This window comes from Suricata suricatta, chromosome 12 (assembly GCF_006229205.1).
Source record: "Suricata suricatta isolate VVHF042 chromosome 12, meerkat_22Aug2017_6uvM2_HiC, whole genome shotgun sequence".
NCBI lineage: Eukaryota > Metazoa > Chordata > Mammalia > Carnivora > Herpestidae > Suricata > Suricata suricatta.
The window spans coordinates 76,387,072-76,411,412 of record NC_043711.1 but is presented as its reverse complement, the minus strand read 5'-3'; the positions used below and the strand labels follow the sequence as shown (position 1 = coordinate 76,411,412).

Below are 24,341 nucleotides of genomic sequence, written 5' to 3'. Positions count from 1 at the left end.
TCTCAAAAATAAATAAACATTAAGAAAGGAAGGAAGGAAGAAAAGAAGGAAGGAAGGAAGGAAGGAAGGAAGGAAGGAAGGAAGGAAGGAAGGAAGAAAGAAAGAAAGAAAGAAAGAAAGAAAGAAAGAAAGAAAGAAAAAAGAAAGAAAGATACAAGAAGGTTCTGAGCATCTTGTAATGCTAAAAAAGAAGGAAGTACAAAAAAAAAAAACACACACACAAGCAAACCCACATTCATGGGACTACATCAAAGGGGCACAGGAGCACTGAAGGAGCTCCCACTGGCCAAAACTGCAATAATTTGAGCAACAAAATAAAGCAGTACTGGATTATAATCCAAATAAAATAAAATATATACCTGTGAGTCCATGCTGATATAAACAAATGATTGGATACATAATACACAGGGGAGAAGAGATAAATCCCCTGGGAAGAAGAATTCCAAATGATTTATGTAGATACTCTGCCCTCAAGGGGACGGAGCATCCTCCCTGTTCCTTCAGTGCGGCCTTGGACAGTGACTTTCTTCCAAGGAGGAGAGTGTGGGATGGGGGGCAAAGCCTAACTTTATAGCGGAGAAGTCAGGTGATCAAGGTCAACAGCAAAACAGTGATAAACCAGGCTGATATATGTACTACTGAGACAGTGTGAGGGAAATGGGACTTACCACTGTGGTCTCCCTCCCCAAACTCCTAAGCCCCGTCTAATCATGAGAAAACCATCAGACAAATCCAGTAAAGGAACTGTCTACAAAATGTCTGCCCAGTCCTCCTTAAAGCTGTCAAGGCCATCGAAAACAAAAGAAGTCTCAGAAACTATCACAGCCAAGAGGCGCCTAGGGAGACATGCCAAAATAATGTACAATCATTCATTGTAACAAAAGAACCATATTAATGCAAGATGTTAATAATCGAGAACACTGGGCGTGCTGTCTGTGGGAACACCCTGTACTATCTTCCCGATTTGTCTGTAAATCTAAAACTGTTCTATCTAAAAGATAAGGCCTTTTTAAAAAATACAAGCAGCAGCAGGAGAGAAAGTATTTGCAGAATATAACGGATAAAAGATTATTACACAGAATGTATAAATAGCTTTCATGATATCAATGAGGAAAAGATGAGCCAATAGAAGAAAATGACAAAAGATATGAAAAGGCAACGCACCGAAGAAATGCAAGTGGCCGATAAACATCAGGGAAAAAATGCTGAATCTCACCAAGAATCTCAGAAATGCACAATACATGAAAATATTGATAAGATTGTTTACTCCCATCAACTTAAAAGATATGACATTCAGTCTTAGCAAGAGAATGAGGAAGCAATACAAATATGTTCGTGTAAAATTTACGTATTTAAATATAAATTGACATGAGTGAATTTTAAAGAAAACTCAGAGATACGGAAAGGCATGATCCCTTTGCCAGACTAGACTCTAACAGAAAATACGACTCAAAATGATGGGGGGCTATCCAATGGCCCTTAAGCATGGGGGACGATTCTTGTGCTTCTTCAGCATCAGGCAAATGCAAATTAAAACCACATGAGTGCTCACTTCGGCAGCACATATACTAAAATCGGAATGATACAGAGAAGATCGGCATGGCCCCTGCGCAAGGATGACATGCAAATTCGTGAAGTGTTCCATATTTCTAAATCCTGCCATTTGTAGCAAAGTGGATGGACCTCGAGGGTGCCATGCTAAGCGAAATAAGTCAGGCAGAGAAGGACAGATACCATATGTTTGCACTCATAGGTCTAACAGGAGAAACCTAGCAGGGGACCACAGGAAGGGGAAGGGGGTGAAAGTTAAGGAGAGGGAGGGAGGCAAATCATGAGAGACTCTTGAATACTGAAAACAAATTGAAGCCTGAAGAGAGAGGGCGAAAAGGGAAGGGGGGGGGTGATGTTCATGGAGGAGCACACGTGTGGGGAAGAGCACTGGGTATTTTATGGAAATTAACTTGGCAATAAACTATTTAAAAAAAAAAAACCCACCATGAAACACTACCACACACCAGAATGACTGACATTGCCCAATATTGATGAGGATGTGGGCCAATCAGACCTTCAAATCCAGTTGGTGGGGTTGGCTCCACCCACTTTGGAAAAAAAATGTTAGGGGAGTATCTTATTCAAGCTCAATAAGCACCTGCTGTAAGTCCCAGCAAATCTGCTTCTCGGTTAATACCCTACCAAAGAGAGAGCTTATGAACACCAAATGACACATGCAAAGGTGCTCATCAAGTTTTGGTCCCAATACTTCACCCTGGAAACAACCCAAATGTCTGTGCACGGTGGTGGATTAGCTAAACGGCCGGATAGACGTACAATGGAATTCGGCACAGCAACCAAAGAGAAACAACTGTTGACACAATATGACATGAATGAATCTCATAGACACGGCTGAGCAAAAGAAGTCAAATGCAACAACAACAAAAAAGGAAATATTGTACGGCAATTATTATGAAGCTCAAGGATAGGCAAATGTAATCTAGGATGATAGAAATTAGAATAGTGCTTTCCATTTGGGGCGAAGCGGTGGTATTGAGGTCGCCTGATGGAAGGCTGGAGCGTCCTCTATCTGCAGCTGGTGGCGGGTTATTCAGGGGGAGATATAGCTAAAAGCTCATCAGTCAGGACACTTCAGGTGCGTGCACTTTATTATATATTAGCTATATATCAGTAAACACATAGGTTAAAAGGAGGGAATATGTGAGTCCTTGAAAATGGGATAATTACTAGCAAATGAGAGTCACTAGGCTATATCTACTGTATGATGTGAAGGTGAGATTTCAAAAGGAATCATTAAAATAGAGGAAAGATAGGGGGCACTTGGGAGGCTCAGTCAGTTAAGCATCTGACTTCAGCTCGGGTCATGATCTCATGGTTTTCAGGTTCAAGCCCTGCATTGGGCTCTCTGCTGTCAGCACAGAGTCTGCTTCAGATCCTCTGCGCCCCTCTCTCAGCCCCTCACCCACTTGCATTCTCTCTCTGTCTCTCTCAAAACAAATAAATAAACTTTACAATTTAAAAAACCCAAGAAGGGACGCCTGGGTGGCTCAGTCAATTAAGCATCCAACTTCAGCTCAGATCATGATCTCATGGTTCATGGATTCAAGCCCCGCATTGGGCTCTGTGCTGACAGCTCAGAGCCTGGAGCCTGTTTCAGATTCTGTGTCTCCCTTTCTCTCTACCCCTCCCCAACTCGTGCTCTGTCTCTCTCTGTCTCAAAAATAAGTTTAAAAAAATTTTTAATAAGTTAAATAAATTAAATTTAAAAACCCAGAAGAATGATAAATAAAATGTGGTCCAGCCATCTAAGGGAATATTATTCAGCTAGAAGAGGGAATGAAACATGGATGACTCTTGAAAAATTGATGCTGAGTGAACCAAACCAGACACCAAAGGCCACATACCGTCTGATTCCACTGGACTGTGTGAAACGTCCAGAACAGGCAAATCCATAGAGGCAGGAAGTGGATTCGTGGTTACCAGGGGTTCCAGGGAGGGAGGAATGGGGAGTGACTATCACACAAACCCAGGGTTTCTTTTTGGAGTGATGAAAATGTTCCGGAATTAGATATTGATTGTGGTTGGAGATGTTTGTAAACGTACTTAAAAACCACTGAACTGTACACTGTAAAAGGGTGAATTTGACAGTGTGTAAATGATAGTTCCAAGTGGGGGCGGGGGAGAGAAACACACAAACACAGAGGAAAGGAGCTTCAGAAATCTCAGGACATGGCCGTGAGCAGGGCGCACCTCTGTCACCTGAGCCAGCTTCATGGGCATGTGACTGGCCCTGCACTTGGTTCAACCCTCTGCTCTGGCCACCTTGAAATTCTTAATTTTTAACAAGGGCCTGCGCCTTCATTTTGCACTGGGTTGGGCAAATTAAGTGGCTTCTCCTGTGTGTCAGGAAGACTTCAACTTCAGTCTGATGGAGGCTAATGCCTGTCCTGGGAGGCAGAGACACACAGGGACAGGGCGGGCCTGGGAACTTGGATCGCTGGACATTGGTTCCCGCAGTCGCCTCTGCATTCCTGGGGCAGCCAAGGACCGAGACAGGAGACTGGAGACAAAAGAGCTGCTTTGGTCCCTGTGCCGCCCCAGGGGGCGCAGCTGCAATCTGCTGAAGATGGGGGAGGAGAAAGGGCTCTAGTGGTAGGGGAGGGGAGTCACCCCCAAACCTGGGGCTCCCAGAGTGGTGCATCCGGGTCTCTGTCAGGGTTTTACACGTGGGTTTCCTGCAGCAGCAAGCCACGGACACACCAGATGAACCTCAAGTCTAACTGCAGGTTCTATGAGGACTGAAGTACTGAAGGGCCGAGCAGGATCTGGAAGAAAGGACAGCTGCAAAAGAACCCCGACCGTCTGCTGTTTGTCAAGGGCAAGGCCAGGGTCTGGCATGTGGCTACTGCCTCCTGCACTTGGGGGCTTAAGGAGCAGACATACACAAGACTGCTTTTTGTTTTAGGTCTTCATTAAATTACACACTCTCTCTCGTATCCATCCATTCTCTCATGCACTTTACTTGCTTCTACTGATCTGTGATTTTTTTTTGAGAGAGAGAGAGAGATTGAGAGAGAGAAAGAGCATGAGAGAGGCGGACAGAGGATCTGAAGCAGGCTCTGTGATGACAGCAGAGAGCCCGATGCAGGTCTCAAACTCGTGAACCATGAAATCATGACGAGAGCCAAAGTCGGACGCTCAACTGACTGAGCTACCCTGGCATCCCGATCTGTGATTATTTCAATTAAAAGTTTAAAATGAAAAATGAGGGGTGCCTGGGTGGCTCAGTCGGTTGAGTGTCCAACCCTTGGTTTTGGCTCCAGTCATGATCTCACGGTTCGTGGCTTCAGGCCCCTCGTCAGTCTCTGTGCTGACAGTGTGGAGCCTGCTAGGGCTTCTCTCTCTGCCCTTCCTCTGCTCATGTTCTCTCTCTCTCAAAATAAATAAAGTTTTAAAAAATAAACAAAAATAAAATGAAAACCCAAATAAAATTATTTAACAATCAGAGATGCTGATTATTATTTTCCAAGCTTTAAAAATAACAGGTAGCTTTTTTGGAGTCCTTAGAATGTTCTCAGGAGTCACCATGGCTTGCTTAACCCGCACTGCCTTACCAAGTGGGCATTCCAATTGTGCCTGCTTCATAGAAGGAGAAACTGAAGCTCAAGAGCCAGGCATGATTGGTGGTAAGCAGGGGACCCAGGCTTCAAAGGCCACCCTTTAATCTCCACATGTTATTGCCGCCTTTTGGTAAGTTTTATAATTTTCATCAATGACATTGGAAGGTCATCTCTTGCCACTGAGGTCTTCAACTTTATGAAGGTCACGGTCCTCACGTAGGGACACCCACCTGGCTGTACATCGTCACACTCCCCACCCACAGGAAGGCCACATAGGATGGCATTCCTGGGCCCAGCTGCCCTGCCAGAGGTTTGCAAAGCCTGGGGTCTGCAATCCCGCTTTCGGCTGACAGGTCATAGAAGTAGTCCCTGCGCGGTCCCCTGTTTTATTTACCGCATCCTCTCAGAGAAGAGCATGGCCGGGGAACCTCCCTCTCTCACTTGGGCATTTCCGGTTCCCACAGGAGCTCGGCCAGGCCTCGCAGAGCAGTGGACAGGGCCACCTCTCTTAGAAGGCTGGCCACAGCTCTGAGGGGGGCTCCCGCCTTCTTGGGACACCTTCCTAGGACACTGAGTGAAGAGGTGGCCACAAGCCCAGGAGGAAATGCACCCGGCCCAGATCCCCCTCGCCCACCTGCGGAATGGCTAATTGGGCCTAGGAATTGTGCAGACTCTCAGTTCCTGGTGTCCAGAGACGGGCTGTCCATTCTGGTCCTTGGTACAGACCTAAGGGAAAGGAGTGTCAGGTGCACCAAAAGACAAATGAGAACGTTCATAGCCTCCTAAGGCACAACCTCCAATGGACAGTGATCATGAGAATGAAGCAAAACGGCCCAGAAGGACAAAGATGGGCCAGAGGAAGCGGACCCACGGCTCTCCTGTGCCAAGAGAGCTCCATTGTTTTCCGCGAGGCTCAAGGATGCCCACCTGGGACCCGGGGAAGGCCAGCGGAGGGGGCCTTGGCTCCGGGTTTTGTCATCTCTTCCTGCTGATGGAAGAATAAAAGCAGTCAGGAACAGAAGCTGAACAAAGAGCCGGAAGAAAATGAGAGGTTCCCTGGGCAAGGTCACAGCTGGCCCGGAGCTCACTGTAGTGAGGTGGGGACACCTATGTGACAGCAAGCCACTGCCCGGGAATGTGCCTAAAGCCCTCAGGGAGCCCCATGCCCTTCACCACCTAACTAGGCTCCGGCCCCCAAATTTGGCTTTTAGGTCTCAAAAAGGACCTAAAACTGGGTTTTAAAAAACTCGACTTTTCCCCTATGCCTTTAAAACAACTCCCACTAGAAAGCAAATGTTGGAGTGCCTGGGTGGCTCAGTGATTTAGGCGTCTGACTTCAGCTCAGGTCATGATCTTGTGCTCATGGGTTCAAGCCTCGCGTAGGGCTCTGTGCTGACAGCTCGGAGCCTGGAGCCTGCTTCGGATTCTGTATCTCCCTCTCTCTCTCCCTGCCCCTCCCCTGCTCACAATCTGTCTCTCTCTCTCTCTCAAAATAAAAATAGAAACATTAAAAATAAAAAAGCAAATGTTAACTCTGGGAAATCATGTGTGTTAACATTATCGACCAAGAAAAAGCTTCTCAAGTGGATTCGCCACCATCCAGAGATGGGAGCAAAGCTGGGTTTGCAACTCGGGTCAAAGATCGGTAGACGAGGGTCCCAAAAGGCAGATGTCACAAAGCAACAAGTGAGAGGTGCCCCGGGGCCTGGGCATCCAGCATCCAGGCCAGGGTGCCACGGAGTGAATGAGGGACCTCGGAGAGCCTTGCAGACGCAGGCTCCATCCAACCCAGAGACCATGCAGACCCCAGAGCTCTCTGCTCCTCTTGTCAGCATGCACACTCTTGAGCAAGTCATCCCTCCTCGTGGTGTCTCCATCTCCTCATCTGGAAGGTGGGATAATGACCTGCTTCGTGGGGTTGGTGTGAGACCGCCAAGTGCTTAGGGCAGCACTAGAACACCGGTAGTGCTCGGCAGGTCTTAGTGATCATGCTCCTGCTGTGACTTCTGCGCTCCCGCTCAGCCCGCGAGCCCAGCACCTGCCCTCCTGTCTCTCCTCTGCACTTCCAGGAATGGTTTGGGGGAGGGGAACTGGTAGCTGGTGGTAGTTTTCCGTCATACCCCAAACCGGAAGTCCTGGTCCCCTGATGTCTACTGTGAGATGCATTATTAGCCACTCACTTCCCAGCAGTGCCGTTGTCACCATCAGGACAGGCCACCCTCATCTCCTCTGGATGTCTGCATGGCCTCCTAAGTGGCCCTGCTCCTGTTCATACAGGAATAAGGATGACCTATTAAAAACAGAAAGCCTTCTCTCTCTCTCTTTCTTGCTCTCTCTCCCTCTCTCTCTTTAAAACTTTCCATTGTATTGAAAATAAACTCAAAAATTCTTACACTGGCTTCAAAAGCCCTGTACCTCTCCCTCTCTTCATCTTGGCCCCTTTCCCTGCCTAGCTCTGTGTTAGCCACTCAGACCTTTTTAACAGTTTCTGAAACATAAAAAGTTCTTTCCAGCCTCAGGACCTTGTCTGTTTTGACTCTACTCCCCTCCTTGAGTGAAAAGCTCCTTCTTAACCTTCAGGCCTCAGCCTGACTATCAGCCCCTCATCAGACTTTCCCGGACTATCCTGCCCACATCAGCTGCATTTTATCTATCTCAGCTTCCCGTTCCCTTCAAAGCACCTGTATCAGCTAGCTAGTGCTGTGTAACCAGCTCCCTCTTAACTCCGTGGCTCAAAACCAGGCTCCTGCGGGGTTGGCGGGGTTTCAGCTGCAGGGCTGGGCTCAGCTGGACAGCTGCATTCCCCGTGGGCGGGCGGTGAGTCGGTTAGGGGCAGCTCCGCTCCACTCTCTCACCCTCTTGCTGGGACCAGACCGGGCGAGTTTTCTCCAGCAGCGGCGGAGGAACAATAGAGCAAGCAGAAATGTGTGATATCCCATAAGACCTAGCCTCAAAACTGACACGCCGTCGCCTCTACCCACGTTTCCACTGACTGAAGAAAGTCTTGGGATTAATCCCAAAGTCAAGGAGTGGAGAAGGGTCCTCCACCCATAAAAAGGCCAAGCAGGCATATAGGTTCAGAGAGAGGAGCAAAATCAGAGCAGTCATTCAACTGCCACCATTTGTGATTCGTGATCGGTATTTTTGTTCCTCTCTTCTCCGCTGCAGTGTAAGCTCTGAGTGAGCAAAGAACATGCCTGTCTTAGGTATCTTTAGTCTCTTCAGCACCTAGAACAGTGTCTACCATGTGACAGATGTTTAGCCAGCCCTTCATTACACTTCTGAATAAACGCCTGAACCAAAAGTCGTGTTGAAACCCAAACAGTTGTCCATAAAACCATCCTGGCAGATGGAGTTTCAGAAATGGCTTCTGTGGGAGATTGACTTGGACGTGCACAAACTTTTGCTTAGCAATGGAGGCTTTTATTAATCCCATGTGGCTTCACACCTACTTGTTGGCAATTGTTTTGGACGTGGCCTGAGAATTACAACAGCCACCCTGTGGTCCAGAATGGCAAAAAGCCCATGAAAACGGCCCTGACCAGGACAAAGACCATGCAAGGCACTCTTCTTAGCATGGCAGAACTGATAAAATTCAGAGCAGGACTGTCCCGAAACTCCCCCTGGCCTCACCCCTGCTTATCCTTGGGAGAAGGGAGTGGGGTGGAAGGTGGCCAGAGGGTAAGTTACAAGGGCTGATGTTCCTCCTCTTGTGCCTCCAAGGAGAAAGGGGCAGACCAGAAGTTACGCTGTCATGGAAGGCATCTGGGAGCAGCAGCCGTCACAGTTAGGAGGCCCAGCTCAGCCAGCGGCCACCCTGAGTAACTCTGGGTCCAGGGTCCAGCCCATCGCACCATGAAGCCTCCAGACCCTGCGTGACTTAAACAAGGACGCTGAGCAAATCAAGGGGGATGTGCAGGGCAAAGCCCACACACGTGTCTACTGGGCACCGCTGACCCAGGTTTACAAGCGGCGGTCCCCAAGCTTTGCACAGGGGACAACACCCCATAAGCATTCTTCAGATGTGCTACTTCTTGTTTGTAAAATGCTTGCGTGTGCTTTTAAGAATCACTAATTTTAGTGATGTGTCATCTGGACGGCTTGTGTCTGCATTCTTCATATTGTCTTTGATCTATGTTTTTTGCAGTAATTTTGAAGCCTCTTAGGACTTTTGTGAGGGTTTTAGTCTAAGTAAAACTAAGAAGTTGTAGTTATTTCTGCTTATATAGTCCCTACTCAGGCACTTTTCTAAATGTCTTAAAGACATTTAATCCCCAAAGCAACCCCATTAAACAGATGAAGAAATGGAGGCGGACACAGAGCAGTCATATTATGAGTCAAGGGCTCATAATAGTGGAGCAAGGGTTTGAACCTGAGAAGCCTGGCTCAGAAAGCACTAAAACACACCACGGACGTGTCAAAATCTTTATGTCTCAAACACTGAGTCAAGGTAGCACGTGCCAACAGCTCTCCAAGGTGTGGGGCCCTCCTGTGCCCACAGGGTACCCCTACCCCTTTTATTTTATGCAACGTGATACAGGGCTGACACACTAAGCCTCCAAGGGTGAAATGTCGCTACTTTTAAGATTTAAAAAATTCAATTATTACAGTTAAAATAGAGGTTGTTGTGTTTTCTTTTCTGGCCCCACTTTGGAGACCACAGGCTCAGAAGCGGTGGGAGAGTGAAAGTAGCACAGTGTCTGGACCACCAGGGGGCGCTCCAAAACCACCGACACAGATTGGGTGCAGAGGACCCGGCCAGTAGTGCAGGCAACCTGAAGACCTAGACCGACCAAGGCTTTCTGCAGAGTACACTTTTCACATGCTCATCAACCATCAGGCTCACCCACGTGACAGATAGGTCTGCTTTTCTTGGCCCCAGAGCCTTCTTAGGACTGGGCCCAGGACAGGGAGGCAGACTGGGACACATAGCTAATACTAGATGGGGCAATGACCATGAAATCCTCATGGAGCCCCAGAGCCAGAAGGTGCCTCCTGGAGATACCGCCCTCATCCTCTGCCTCCACATCTACCTCCTTCTGAGTCAGCCTTCTTCCTGATTTAGGGGGAAGCTCCATCAGGTCATTCTGCCTAAACAGAAGTGGATTTTGAAAGGTGCCTCTTGCGACTCAATCTCTCACACACACGCTCCAGGGTTACCATGAGTACATTTGGCTTTTGGCCTGTGTTTGATCACCCTATGACTCTCCAAAGTTGGCTCCTTCAGACCAGGCAGGTGTGGGATGTGGAAGTGGTGAGGTGGAGCCCAGGGAGAGGGAGGAGTTCACTCCCACAGGCCCAAAAGCTAAGAGTGTTGCCCACCCTAGGGAACTCCATTCCACCAACGGAAGGGCAGTGCCTAACTCCACAGAATACCTTGAATCAGTAGGACAAAGGGTTTATGTGATGTGAGCAGGTGGCAGGAAACCCAGCAGCATGTCCCCAAAAGGCCCTAATTCACTATTTCTGTCTGACAGATACCTTTGGCTTGACAGCTGTGTGCTCCGAGGATAATGAAGGAAACCAGCTCAAAGCAGCCCGCAAGTACCCAATGGCCTGGACTCCTTAGGGGAGCCGACCTCACCCAAGGTGAGACAAGTTGGAGCAAATCGCTTGGGCAGGGAGCAAGAAAACAGAGGAGCAATTTCAGCATGTCAGTAAGGCTTACACGGAGGAGGGCTTGGCCTTCTGAATTACCAACAGCCTCCTCCCCTGGGAGAGGCTGTTTGTTTAGAGATGAAAATGCCCTCTTTCTGGTCTCTATGTCTGAGATCCTAATGGTTTCCAGTGTTCCAGAAATGACAAGGGGAAAGAACCGAAGCTTCCCTGCTCACTAAGTGCTTTGGGAATTGCCCATAAATACGTGGCAGCCTTGAGATGGCTTAGGAGAGAATGATCACAGAGAAGTAGGTGTTAGGGGCTGGGGGGCTGGGGTCAGCCCTGCCTTAGCCTTCCTTCACTTACCGTTGTTTTTCATGACTGGGAGATGTTCCAGGCTTCATCTGGTATGCATTCCCTTGTCTCCTAAACAGGGTCATCCAACTGACTGCTGACACTCCTTTTTGCCTAACTTTACTCTTCCCAAACAGTTCAGGTTTTCCATAGTATAGGTAGGCTGGGAAAATGGCCCCCAAAGATACCCATAGGTGTTACCTTATATGGAAAAGTGGGCTTTGCAAATGTGATTAAGGCTCTTGAGAAAGGGATCATGGATTATTTAGGTAGGCCATAAACAAATCTCTGGAGTGTCACCTGGGGCGGAACAGAGAAGCCTTTCTTTTTAGAGCACCCAGAAAATCACAAGCTGAAGAAATAGGGAAACAAGTTCAAAAAACGTGAAATAGTTTAAACATTTACATCTAATTTAAAAATTTACAAAACTGTTGCTTTTAACACATACACATGGCACACGGTCCTCAGATGGATTTGGGGGGCCCCAGCTCGAAAGTGGGATGAACTAAAAAAGTATTACTTCACCTTATTTTTTAACCAGATCCTTGGGGTGATGGGCGTGCACGTGGAACTCAGGGTAAGGAGTGTCGGGAGGGTTTGCGATGTTCCGTATCAGGAAAATCAGAGTTTGATAGCACACTTGGGTATCTTAACTACTGCTTTCTCATTTTTCTCAGTGTTTGGGGTTTATGGTCAGGCTTATTTGACTTTAGGGCTTTGGGTATCAGAAGCAAAGTCACATTTAGGTCCAAATAAGCCTCGGGGTGATCTCTGTCACAGTTCTCACGGCATTTGGATTATTAGAGTGAAGGCATAACATCATTAAGGAAAAGGGTTTACAGTTAGGGTTGTGGTCAAGGTATATGTGGATCTGCTCTAGTCTGCTTTCCAGAGTTTACAGTTCAGGGTCATCAGTTTATGGTAATCAGGCATTAGCGTTGTCCCCTCAGGGGATTCAGAGTCAACCCTGCATGAATCCATTGTCATATGGCACTCAGAGTCTTTGGGTTCAGCATGAATGGTCTCCCTAGGTCAGGGTTAAAGTCACAGGGTATATGCTCTGCTCTTTGGAGCATAGGTGTTGAGTCATTGGAGTGTAGGGTAATCAGGGTCAGGACAGGCCATCAACAAAGCGTCTGTTCCATTGTCTCGTAGGGTATTACATTGCTGCGTCATTAGTGTCAAGTTCACTGAAGTTGTTAGCACTAATGTCACTGAGAATGGGAAAGTCAGGCTCATTAGATCTAATCTCCATTTAAACTATTTAAGGTCAATTTGGGTTTAGGATAATTTGGGGCCAATTAAAATTGTTTACCGAGTCTGGGATTTTAGGTGTATTTAGAATCTCTTGGGCCTTTTAGGATCTTTGGTACTGTTGGGGTTTTGAATCTTTAAAGAAAATTGGCATTTCTAAGGCATTTAGGGAGGTGCAGGATTTAAGACTTTTTGGAATCTGTTTAGACTCTAGACTCTTAGAGTCTATTTCTTGCTCTATTTTAGAGGGATCTTTAGGGTCATTCAGAGTTGTCTGAGTTAGTTTAGGGTCATGTGGGATAATTGTGGGCTTAGGGTTTAAGCATAGTTAAGAAACTTTAGAGCATTTAGGGTTTTTGAGATTTAGGACTTGATTTTGTTGAGGATCTTTGAGGACAATTTATAAAGTAATTTTATTTCTCTTAGGATTCTTCTGAAGCATGTAGGGTTATGTAACTTCTAGCCTTGCTGTATAAACTGTGACCTGTAGATCAGCAGCCCTGGCATTCCTGGGGGCATTCATAATAGGATCTCCAGCCCCATCCCAGTTCTGCTGAAGCTGAATCAACATTCTAATAAGACCCCACACCAAGAGCCTCTCGTTAAGATGGTTTAAAAGGTTTGGGATCATTCCTAATCATAGGCCTCTAAGGTTGTTAACACCTTACCCATTGGGCCATTGAAATTATTAGGTCATTTTTTTTTTTAGAGAGAGAGTGGGGGAGAGAGCAAGTGCGGGGAGAGAGAGAGAGAGAGAGAGAGACAGACAGACAGACAGACAGACAGACAGTCAGACAGACAGACAGACAGAGAGAGAGAGAGAGAGGGAGAGAGAGAGAATCTTAAGCAGGCCCCATGCTCAGACTGATTCAGGGCTTGATCCCACGAACCTGGGATCATGACCTGAACAGAAATCAAGAATCAGATGCTCAACTGACTTAGCCACCCAGGCGCCCCATGAAATGATTGGGTTTTTATGAGCCCTTAGAATCAGGGTCATTTATTTTTTCATTTGGGATATTTTATACATTTTGAGTTAGAATCATCTAAGGTTCAAAAATCTTGAAGCTCTCCTAGAGATTGCTAAGGTTTAGGTTCTTTTTGGATTGCTTAGAGCTTTTTAAGGATGCTTTGTATCATTTGGCATCACTTAAAGTCATTGAAGATCATATAGGACTAGAGTCATTTTCAGTAATTTGTGCACCTTCAGGATCTTTAAGTGTTTGAAGTCTTAGGCCAATTTGGGTAGGGTAGTTAAGGCTACCCAAAGGTTTGGGAGCATTTGGAGTGATTTATGGCCCATTAGGTAGTTTGGGATGTCTAAGGTCATTTTAGCGGGGATTACAGGGGTTATGATTGTTAAGAAACTTGGGTCAAGACCTAAGGTTGTTAAGAGCATTGGCGTTCTGGGGCGTTTTAAGGTCTTCGTGCATTGGGTATATCTGGTTATTCACTCTTGCATTCTACAGATATATCTAGGTGCCTACCAAGGGTCAGGTACTACTTTAAGTGTTGGGGTTACCCTTGCGGCATTTGAGTTCTAGTGGAAGAGACAAATAAATCAAAAAATATATTCGGACAGTGATGAGGGCTTTCACAGAAATGAAAGCAGAGGGTGACTGGTAGGAGGTGGCCGATTGAGGTAGGCCTCTCAGGGAAAGCCTCACTAGGATGTTCAAACCTGAATCAAAAAGAAGCCAAGCATGAGATGAGCTGGGGGAAGAATGTTCCAGTAAATGAGTGGTGAATGCAAAAGTCCAGAAGTAGGAGAGCTCTGGTATACGTGAGGAACAGCAAGGCCAGAGAGCGTGAAGCACGTTGACTATGGGGAAGGGTGGAAGCCAAGGCGCCCCAGGATTAGGTGGGATGGGACCATTTCAGTCTAGGTAGACTAGATAAGATTCTGGCATTCTTTCAAAGGTCATTTAGGGCCACTGAATATCATGTGGGTTCTTTTTTTTTTAAATATTTTTCAATGTTTATTTATTATTGAGAGACAAAGACAGAGCATGAGCAGAGAAGGGGCAGAGAGAAAGGGAGACACAGAATCTGAAGCAGGCTCCAGGCTCAGTGCTAGCTGTCAGCACAGAGCCTGATGCAAGGCTCGAACCCACGAACTGGGAGATCATGACCTGAGCCAAAGCCGGACGCTCAACTGACTGAGCCACCCAGGTGCCCTTCATGTGGGTTCTTTAGGTTTAGAGTTGGTTCCTTCAAAGTTTAGAGCATTCTACAGGCTTTAGGAGCCATTAAGGATCATTTATGAATTTTTATGGCCACTTACGATCTTTCTTTGTTGTATAGAATTTTGACATTAATTTAGATCACTTAGGGTTAATTAATAGCATATAAGAATCTTAGAGTTATTTAGGATAATTCTAGTTGTTTATTATGTTTAAATGTTTAAATGGAGTCATGTTTAATAGCTTAAGATTGTTTGGATTCATTTAAATCTTTTAGGATTGTGTGGTGACGTAGTTCTCAAATTCAGTGCACGCCGGGATGGGAGGGGCTGGAGGGGTGGGGGAGGGACAATGTTAGAAGCCTTGCTGCCTGAAATACGCTGTAGAAGAATTAAATCAGAATCCCTTGGTGTGAAATACAGGCATCAGTGCTTTTAAATCTCTCCAGGTGATTGCAACTTTCAGCCAAGTTGAAAGCCATCACTTTATACTGGTTTAGAAAAGAGCTACTTACAAAGGCCCGGTAGCCTCTGAGCCCTGGGAGAATTTGTCAGAGATGCAAACTCTTGATCCCAGTCATCTGCTGAACTGGGAACTCTGGGGGTGGGGCCCAGCGACCAGGTTTAACGCATCCCCCAGGTGATTCTGATTCTAAGTTCAAAATCACTGGCATGGAGTTTACAAGAGTCTTCAGGATCCTTGAAGTTTTCTAGGGTGGGGGGATTGTAAGGACATTTAGGATCTCTTACTATCAGTTGGGTTAGTTGAGGGCTGTTTATTATTGGCTTAGTGGGCGTGTCTTCGTAGGGGACTGGTACACACCTGAGGTAATTATTTTTCAATCACGTTTATTTGATAACTACCGGAGTCCAGAAAGAATCTGCACCGTCACCATCCCTGGATATCTTCTTCCCTAAAGCTCTTGGAGAAGGCGAGCCCCTGCTCCGTGGAGATGTAGGTCAGATCAGTTCCTGAGCTACTGGATCAGACCTCGGGTGCGTGAGCTGAGATAGAGGAACAGGACATATCCCGTGTGCCAGGGTGGGGTGAAGTGTGCGTTACCCAGAATCCACGATACAGGCCTTAGTTAGCGCATCAGGTATCCAATCCTTAATAAAGTGAACTTGAGAATGTGAGAAACCGAAAGTAGAACAGTCTGACAGCATATTCTGAGTGATGTCAGGTTTCCAGAATTTATAATAGGGGTTTCCCCCCCTTCTTTTGAAAGCTGTTGCTTTTCTAATGCCTCAAAGAAGCATTGAGAGTACAATGAGAAAGTGAGTTTGGTGTCCAGGGTAACTGAGCCTAAACACAAGGAATTCCCCAGTTCCTCACACGGAGGCTCCATCGTTCAGACTCATACACACTCAGGACGAGAGGAAACCAACCATAGAAGGGTTTTCTCAAGGGCCCTACAACTGTAGATGTGATTCCTCCATTCTGGCGTATGTGTGTCTGTGTGTTGTTACCTTAGTGTGCAGGCATGCAGTGTATATAACACGTACACACATAGATAGTTTCGGCACTCAGGACCGCATTTCAATTGCAAGAAGTCTTGGACTCGAAGAAAACTGACCCCAGCAGGGAAATCATGGCCTGGCTGACTTTAATGTTCTCTGTTGTGGGTTTTTTGGGGGTTTTTGTACATACATATATGCTTTTGGACCCTTCATATTTTTGGACGTACCTGCAGGAAATTTTAATCTAAAAGCCAGGGTAATAGAAACATAAAGAAAGCGTAATCCTACGGCTCTAAGGTAACTTTTTTTCATTGGCTTTTATGTGTAGGTCTGCGGTCCTTTGAACATGCTATATTATTCATTTTAAATAACATATTCCATGTTTCTACAAAAACTTCATAATTATACCGTTAATGGTTGAATAATAGTCATGGTTATGGTTTCTCTTTTATCTGCAGCATTATCACAGAAGGAAGGACGAAAAAGTCCTACTTGGCTTCTATTTTTTAATATTGAGATATATTTGGCTCTTCTCTGAGATTATTTAGATCAATTTAGGAAGAACTGCTATCTTTCCAACCCATAAATAAGGACCACCTTTCCATTTTTAAACTTTAGTTTCTCATATTTTGTTGCTGAGACACAGAAATACAATAAGTTTGAATATATTCACATCATTTTGGCAACCTCGAAAAATTCATTTAGTGTTTCTAAATAATTTCTAGATTAGTATGACTTATTTATTTTTGGGGTTTTTTATTTACATATTTATTTTCTAGTGGATTTGCATTTCAACTGACTTGTGAAGAATGTTTAATATCTTTGTTATTAAAATTTACTTTTAAAAATGTTTAACTTTTATTTAAATCTAAGTTTATTAACATACAGCGTAATAATGATGTCAGAAGTAGAATCTAGTGATTCATCACTTACATATAACACCCAGTACTCATCTCAAAAAGTGCCTTTGTTTATTTATTTATTTTGAGAGAGAGAGAGCATGCAAGCATGGGAGGGGCAGAAAGAGAGGGAGAGAGAATCCTAAGCAGGCTTCCAACTGTCAGTCAAAGCCCGATGCAGGGCTCAATCTCATGAACCGTGAGTATGACCTGAGCCAAAATCAAGAGTCAGAAGCTTAACCAACTGAGCCACCCAGGTGCCCCTAAGATTATTATGACCATTTAAAATCAGCTTTCCCTTGTTGATTTCTTTTAATGCATTGGTCATGGGCATTCTTACATTCTCTTTGCTCCTTTTGCTTAGTTAACTCAAGAGCTTTTAGGCAAACTCCTCAAATGTAGTTTTGTGACTTGTGGTGTAGACAAAATTTGACCAAGGAGCTTTAACAATGTAAGCTGAATGATAGGTTATGGTTCTGTAAATATGTACCTTACCTTTATTTTTCTTTCATTTTTCATTTATTTTTAAGATTTTTATTTATTTTTAATTTACATCCAAGGTAGTTAGCATATAGTGCAATAATGATTTCAGGAGTAGAATCCAGTGATTCATCCCTATCTGTAACACCCAGTGCTCACCCCAGCAAGTGTCCTCCTTATGCCCTTGCCCACTTAGCCCATCCCTCCACCCACGACCCCTCCAACAACCCTCAGTTTGTTCTCTGTATTTAAGAGTCTCTTATGTTTTGTCCCCTTCCCTACTTGTATATTATTTTTGCTTCCCTTCCCCTATGTTCATCTGTTTTGTATCTTAAATTGCACATGTAAGTGAAGTTATATTTCTCTTTCTCTGGCTGGCTTATTTTGCTTAGCATAATACACTCTAGTTCTATCCATGTTGTTTTTTGTTTGTTTTAAATTCTTAATGTTTATTTATTTTTGAGACAGGGACAGAGTGTGAGCAGGGCAGGGGCAGAGAGAGAGGGAGACACAGAATCCGGAGCAGCCTCAGGCTCCTAGCTATCAGCACAGAGCCTGACATGGGGCTCGAACCCACAAACTGTGATCATGACCTGAGCTGAAGTCAGGCACTTAACCGACTGAGCCACCCAGGCGCCCCTCCATGTGGTTGCAAATGGCAAGATTTTATTCTTCCTGATTGCCAAGTAATACTCCATTGTGTATACCACATCTTCTTTATACATTCACCTGTCGATGGACATTTGGGCTCTTTCCATATTTTAATATATGCCTTACCTTTAGAATATTCCTTTGGGATCATTTTGGATTCAAGGTTTTCCACAGCCCCAGACATTCAATATTTGCTATGAGTGGGAGTTCTTGTCAGCAATTTATTCTTGAAATTACACCCCAGACATCTCTGAGACATAATTGTTTTTCATTAGCAAGACATACGCACACTGTCCTGTGCTTTCTGCACTGGTCATTGGCACCAGCTACCCTCCTGGGGGCCCAGATTTCTCTCAGTGGAGGACACCGTAAGAGACCCAAAATCTGGGTGGTGCCCAGCCTTTAGGTGGCTCTGCAGCATGGGCAGAGTAACATCCAAAGCACGAATTAAGGGGCTCTTGGGTGGCTCAGTTGGTTAAGCTTCTGACTTTGGTTCAGGTCATGACCTCACAGTTCATGAGTTTGAACCCCACATTGGGCTCTGTGCTTACAGCTCAGAGCCTGAAGCCTACCTCTGATTCTGTGTCTCCCTCTCTATCTCTCTCTCTCCCTGCCCCTCCCCACTCGTGCTCTGCCTGTCTCTCAAAAATAAAATAAACATTGAAAAAAAGACAAAAAATAAAGCATGAATTAATGCTAATATGTCTAATATAAAACTCCTTTGCGAAAAATGGATCTCACTGTGATAATGCAAGAACATTTAAATCAGCGTTATCAAAATATTGACATATAAAAATCCATATTATATTTTGCCTTTCACCAAAACTTGTGTTTAGATTTGTGTCCTATCATAAATTTTTTTAGGCTGGGGAGGGGCAGGGGAGGAGGGAGAGAAAGAGACAGAGAAAAAGAAAAACCTTAAGCAGGCTCCACGCTCAGTGTAAAGCCAAATGCAGGGGTCAATCCCACGACCCTAGAATCATGACCTGAACTAGATTAAGAGTCAGATGCTCAACCAAGTGAGCCACCCAAGTGCCCCTCTATCATAAAATTTAAACTTAATTCTTAAGTTCCAACTTATGGCTTCATCTTGAAGACCTTGCACATTAAAATTATGGGAAGCTGTTTTCTAGCCAATGCATGGAGTCAGCCTAATTATCATCCCCACTGGGACATGTGGAGAGAAATAGGGGCTGCTTTTGATCATTATAACAGACCAACAGGCATAAACAGAAACTATCCTGAGCAAACTAGAACACATAGTCCCTACCAATGCGTCCATGGTTTTAAAGCTTCTGAAGTTAACTTCTATACTTCTATAACTTCTATGCTTAAATCATAAGTAATCATTTTTATTTTACATAGTTTTAAAATGGAAAAAGGCAATGTCAGTTTTACCCAAGTTCAATGTTCAGATTTGCTTGCATCTAAGCATCTTAGCAAAACCTATTCAAATGGGCTCAAAACTTCACAGCTCAGTCTCCTGCTCAAACTCCGTTCAGTACTAGCTTCATTACCTAAAATAGACAAAACCAAATTATTTCATAAAATCTGTGTCTGTAAAGAAAGCCAAAAATTGCTGGCTCCTTGGGGAGAAGCTTATTAGTATTCACTGAGTAGTTTTCAGTCCTCCAACATCTATAAGCCTTGCTGCCTAATTTGGGGTGTGGGTGGGACCCCAGACAGATTATCTTTTGTCTTGGTCATCTACATGCAGTCTGAACAGTACAAAAACCTCACTGCCTTGGAAGTGTTAACTGCTCATCTATTTCACCCAGCTTAGTTAATTCAGCCAATCCTGAGCCCATTCAAGCCAGAAACTCTGGGGGAACACAATCAACGTATTTCCTGGATGTGCCTTCGCATTCCCATCCCCCACCCTCCCACGGGGCAGAGCACCGTGCAGGCGGCCACACACCCCATCCACAGGGGGACTTTAAAAAGTGCTTTATTTCAACAAGATCTACGTTAGGCGCAAGGAAACATATCAAAATGTTACAGAAACACGTGGCCCCACCTGAGGCCTTGTCAAATCACATCTTGATCCCTAGATGCATCCGTTTATAAGTTCCAAAAACCAGCAGTGAACCTGGTCATGTACCATTGCAGAAGGCAAGTTAGGATTAAGAAAAGGATACTTCACAAAGCTAAAACAAGTGGGGAAACCCTGTTACGAGCAGTAGTAACACGCCAGAAACCACCGGCCTCAGGAAGCAGGTCTGTGATTGGTTGGGAAGACTCCAGGGGTAAACTGAGGCATTCCCTTCACAGCTCGTCCACATCTTGTGCTTGGGTAAAACACAGGGGGCGCCGTAACCTCCCGTGAACCGCTTTCAGTCCCACTTTCAGTCCCAGCTGAAAGGAGGGTTGCTACATTCATTTTTGCCTCTCTCCCTCTTGGAGACTGACTCAAGAATTTGTGTGCAGTTTAAGCAATAACTCAAAAATGTGCACTGCTGCATAGAGGATGTTAGAGACTTTCTCTGCTTACTGTCTCAGCCCCCACATCATGGTTTGGCCATGAGGCCCTGAAATTCCCTTGTTCATACAGAAATTTCTCTCTTGGCGATGTATCTAGGACACCATATTTCTCCATACTAATAAGGAGCTTTGGATTTTTTTTTTTTCTTAAGAGAGCTTCTCTTAAGAGTTTCTTGCCCTTCTGGGATCCATTGCTTCTCTTCGCTCCTGACACTCTAAAATAACCACCCAACTCTGCAGAAAAGGATTCGGGCCAGAAAGTTTTGCATCCGAGAACAGATTTGTGTGTGTGTCATTATACTTCAAAGTCTAATCTGCAAGGATGATAAAATGTCTTTATCTGGGCATCTCCAGGAGAGAGTATTATTGTTTTCTTTCTGGGAGGGAGGAGGGAAGGGTGCAAATATTTCTCCTTGAAGTCTCAGACCAAAACCTCAGTCCCTGTATTTTTCTCCAAAGTGGGTAGCTAATCTGAGCTCCTCCCTCCTCAACCTCACTTAGAATCCAAGTCCATCAGCCAGGAGACAGGAGCGCACATTCCTCGCCAGCACGCACAGGCAAGCCTGCTGTTTGTGCTTCTCAGTCTCTCCCCAATGCACCCCCCACCCCCATTTAACTCATCACCTGTCCACTCACGTGATCACCGAGAATGTGACCTTGTGCTTAATCTCACCATGACCTGGGGAAGCGGACCCAGGCTTTTCCTTCATTTGATCACCTTGTAACCTAAACCCCTAGAAAAAGAAAGTCAGATGTGGCTATACTGCTTTTCACAAGTTAGGGGGGAAAAAAACCCTATAAATTGGTCTTTTGTTCTTCACACGATTTCAGGTTCATTGCACTCAATTACATAAACCCCCACAAATCAGTACAGGAATTCAAAGCCACCAGGCCATGTGATACCAGTGAGAAAATCCGGCTCTGCTGTGGTGAAGTGTCTCTGTTTCAGCCGCTGCTATTTCAAAGGATCTTTCCAAAATTCCCAAACGCGTTATTAGGAAGTAAGAAATGATCTCTAAACAGGGTGGGCCAAAGTGGCAAAGTACGGCCCACATTAAGTGGAATGTATCCTGTAAGATGTAATTTCCCCTGACTTCCCCCCAGAATCCGCCCCCACCCCATCTTTCACACACCGGCTCTCGCCCATCTGTAACAAAGGAAGCCTCTCCCGCCCCCGGTTTTTCTGTGCATCTATCAGAGGCCCACTGAGATGTGTGATTGAGACTAAGGTCGCCGGATTTCCAGTCCACGGCCCACAGGGCTGGTGGCGTGTCCCCGAAGAGGAGGTCACCTCGCTAAGAGTCCCCCGGCACCATGCCAGGTGGCCACAGGCCATCTCTTTGAAAATCAACAATGAGACCACAGCTGTGAGCCATCTAAAGAGGAGGGGGGGGCCAAGGGGAGAGCAGGGGCCAGGAACCGCTCAGCTGCTAACCTCTACTTCCCTGCAGGCGCTGACCAGTGGCTCTCCTTCCCCCAACTGCCCAGCTCCCCAAACCTTCCTTGGAGAGGAGGTGAAGGGATGGGGAGTCTCTCCACCAACAAGGCTGAGACACCTGTCGTTAGGAGCTCCTGGCCTTGCTTGGTTGATCCCCAACCAGGCCCCCCGCCCCCAGGCATCTATCTGTCCCTCTTCAACCTATGTCAGCCACACTGTGGCCCAGCTGCCTGGAAGTCTTCCTGATGGGGATCCCAGGGGGACAGACTACCTGCCCTTTCCCTGCATTTGGGTCTGTTCTAATGATCACCCCAGGTGGCTGCTCAGAGAAGCTGAAAGAGAAGCTCCACCCTGCCTATGCACCTTTCCGGGGCAGCCCAGAGAGCTTCCCCGAGCCCCACACTCAGTCAATAGCAGGCTCATTCTTGGAGTCCATCTCCACACACAAGGTGAGGACAACTTGCAAGAATCCAGTGGTTGGAAAGATTAGAGCCTTGACTTCAAACACATGGCCTCAGCATCAGGCGCAGGAGTATCCCCTGATGATACAAAACGGCTGGGCTCACAGGCGTCTCTACATTTCCCTAAAGCGGGAAACTCTCCGGCCACCATCCCAGAACAGGCCAGGCCCTGGCCACACGAGCCAGTCTGCCATGCACAGAGCAGTGAGACCCTTCCTTCAACACAAGGAGGCACCAGAGAGTTGGGGCTGGCAGCTTGGTGTGCTGAACGCAGCATCAGGCTCCTCTCCTGTCTCCCAGAGGTGGCCACGGAGACGCGGCGAGGACAGAGGCGGAATCCACAGAGATCATCACATACGTCTTTGTTATTTAAAACCATCAAAGTTTCCAGTGTCAAAACGCATGGGCTTATTGCAGCTACCGCAAGGACGTTTTCTCCTTCTCTTTCCATCGCACTTTCCCGAGGGGTGGGGGGCTGTTATTTTGTTAATGTCCAATCCCTAATCCTTTTAGGAGTACAGGGAGAATCTCTACTAACATATAAATATCCCAGATGGTGAGCTTGCTGAGCCCCTTCTCTTCTAAACACGTGTGGCTGCCCTGGCACTGGAAGATCTTGTCTTCTGCTTAAATCCCTCAAACGGGTGACGCCTCTGATTTGCCCGCACTCGGGCACCATACCTGCAAGCCCCACGGCACTCGTGCTGGTTGTTTAGAATTCAGCTGCATGTGAATATCAGGTAGGCACGTGGATATGTACCATGTGTGCACACAGGCTTCCACTGCGTGCACATGCTCGTGCACACACATACACACGCACACATTTTAGGTCCTTATAACAAAGCTCAAAAGTCCCTGTGAGTGAAAGAAAGGAGTGGGGTGCAGGGATCCAACGATGCGGAACTGTCTGCTGGCCTCTCCATCCCGCTCAGGGCGGCGAATGGTGGCCTGGCGGGAGCTGGAAAGGTCTGCATCTAAACGGTTCCATGGAAGGAAGGTATCCAGCTTCCTGTGCGTCTTCTCATGTCAGCGGCAGCTCCGGTGGCATCTGGATCCCCTCCCTCTTGTGGCTCAGATTGTTGCTGGGGTCTCAGCCATCTCCTCCAGCCTCTGCCGGATCATCAGCCGGAGCACGGTATACCTGGGGACAGGAACAACTGCGGTGGACAGCAGAAAGCAACACACACCTCCTCTTGATCTCTCCCCACCACCCGGGCCACGGGGACCACCTGTTGCTCCTTCTGCTTCTATCACGAGCCCAGCCATCAGCCACTTTGTGGCTTGTGTTCATTTCTACACCCAGTGGAGAGGAACTGAAAGGACCAAATCCGAACCAGACGCCTTGACTATAGTTAGACACTCTGGCCGAAGAAGGACGGGAAGGCAAAACAGCAACAACAGTAAGGGTTCCACTAAGTGAGCGCTTACTGTGTTCAAGGCTTCATGACACAGGCGCACAGGATCCTCACCTGGGCTGGACCACAGGAAATTGCCATTATTTGACTATTGGGGCGGGGGAGGGGGGTGTCTACAAAAATGGCAACTTCATATGGTTCAACCTAGTATCAGTGCCTGCGTTTTGCAGAACTATAGCAACTACCAAGCGTGGGTGTCCATGACTTGATGAATGCCGTCTCCACCCCCTCCCTGAATAATAAGGCAGCGCTGACACTGGAGCATGTGCTCCTGTAGGACTAACGGGGGCCTTCCTTATGTCCAGGGCGTGGCACCACACCGCAAAAGGTATCTTAAAAGTTTGACACATAGTAAGTGTTCAATAAATTATTAACTGCTATCATACCGGCTACTGTCATTGGTACAGCAAATATAGCATCAGTGCTGTTCGCCAGCGGCAGAAATCAATCAATCGTTCTGCTATATTCATGAAAAGCAGCTCACTTTATGACTAAACATGGTAAAAAATCATAAGTCATAATAAAAAAACTCAAA

The 24,341-nt window shown here is 46.2% G+C and overlaps 1 protein-coding gene and 1 non-coding gene across 7 annotated transcripts in view; one reads left to right on the top strand and one right to left on the bottom strand.

Moving 5' to 3' along the window:
• Positions 1-1,544: 1,544 nt before the first annotated feature.
• Positions 1,545-1,651, top strand: LOC115275544. The gene has a single exon (XR_003901615.1). It is a non-coding gene; the product is annotated as a U6 spliceosomal RNA (small nuclear RNA).
• An 18,292-nt stretch (positions 1,652-19,943) lies between these two features.
• RASSF2 (Ras association domain family member 2) overlaps positions 19,944-24,341 on the bottom strand; it is a 44,968-nt gene continuing 40,570 nt past the window's right edge. For all 6 annotated transcript variants that reach the window (XM_029918296.1, XM_029918291.1, XM_029918294.1 and 3 more), the window contains one exon: positions 19,944-23,532. In XM_029918296.1, coding sequence (XP_029774156.1) covers positions 23,463-23,532 — 70 coding nt within the window. In that variant the 3' untranslated portion in view covers positions 19,944-23,462. The remainder of the gene's footprint in view (positions 23,533-24,341) is intronic.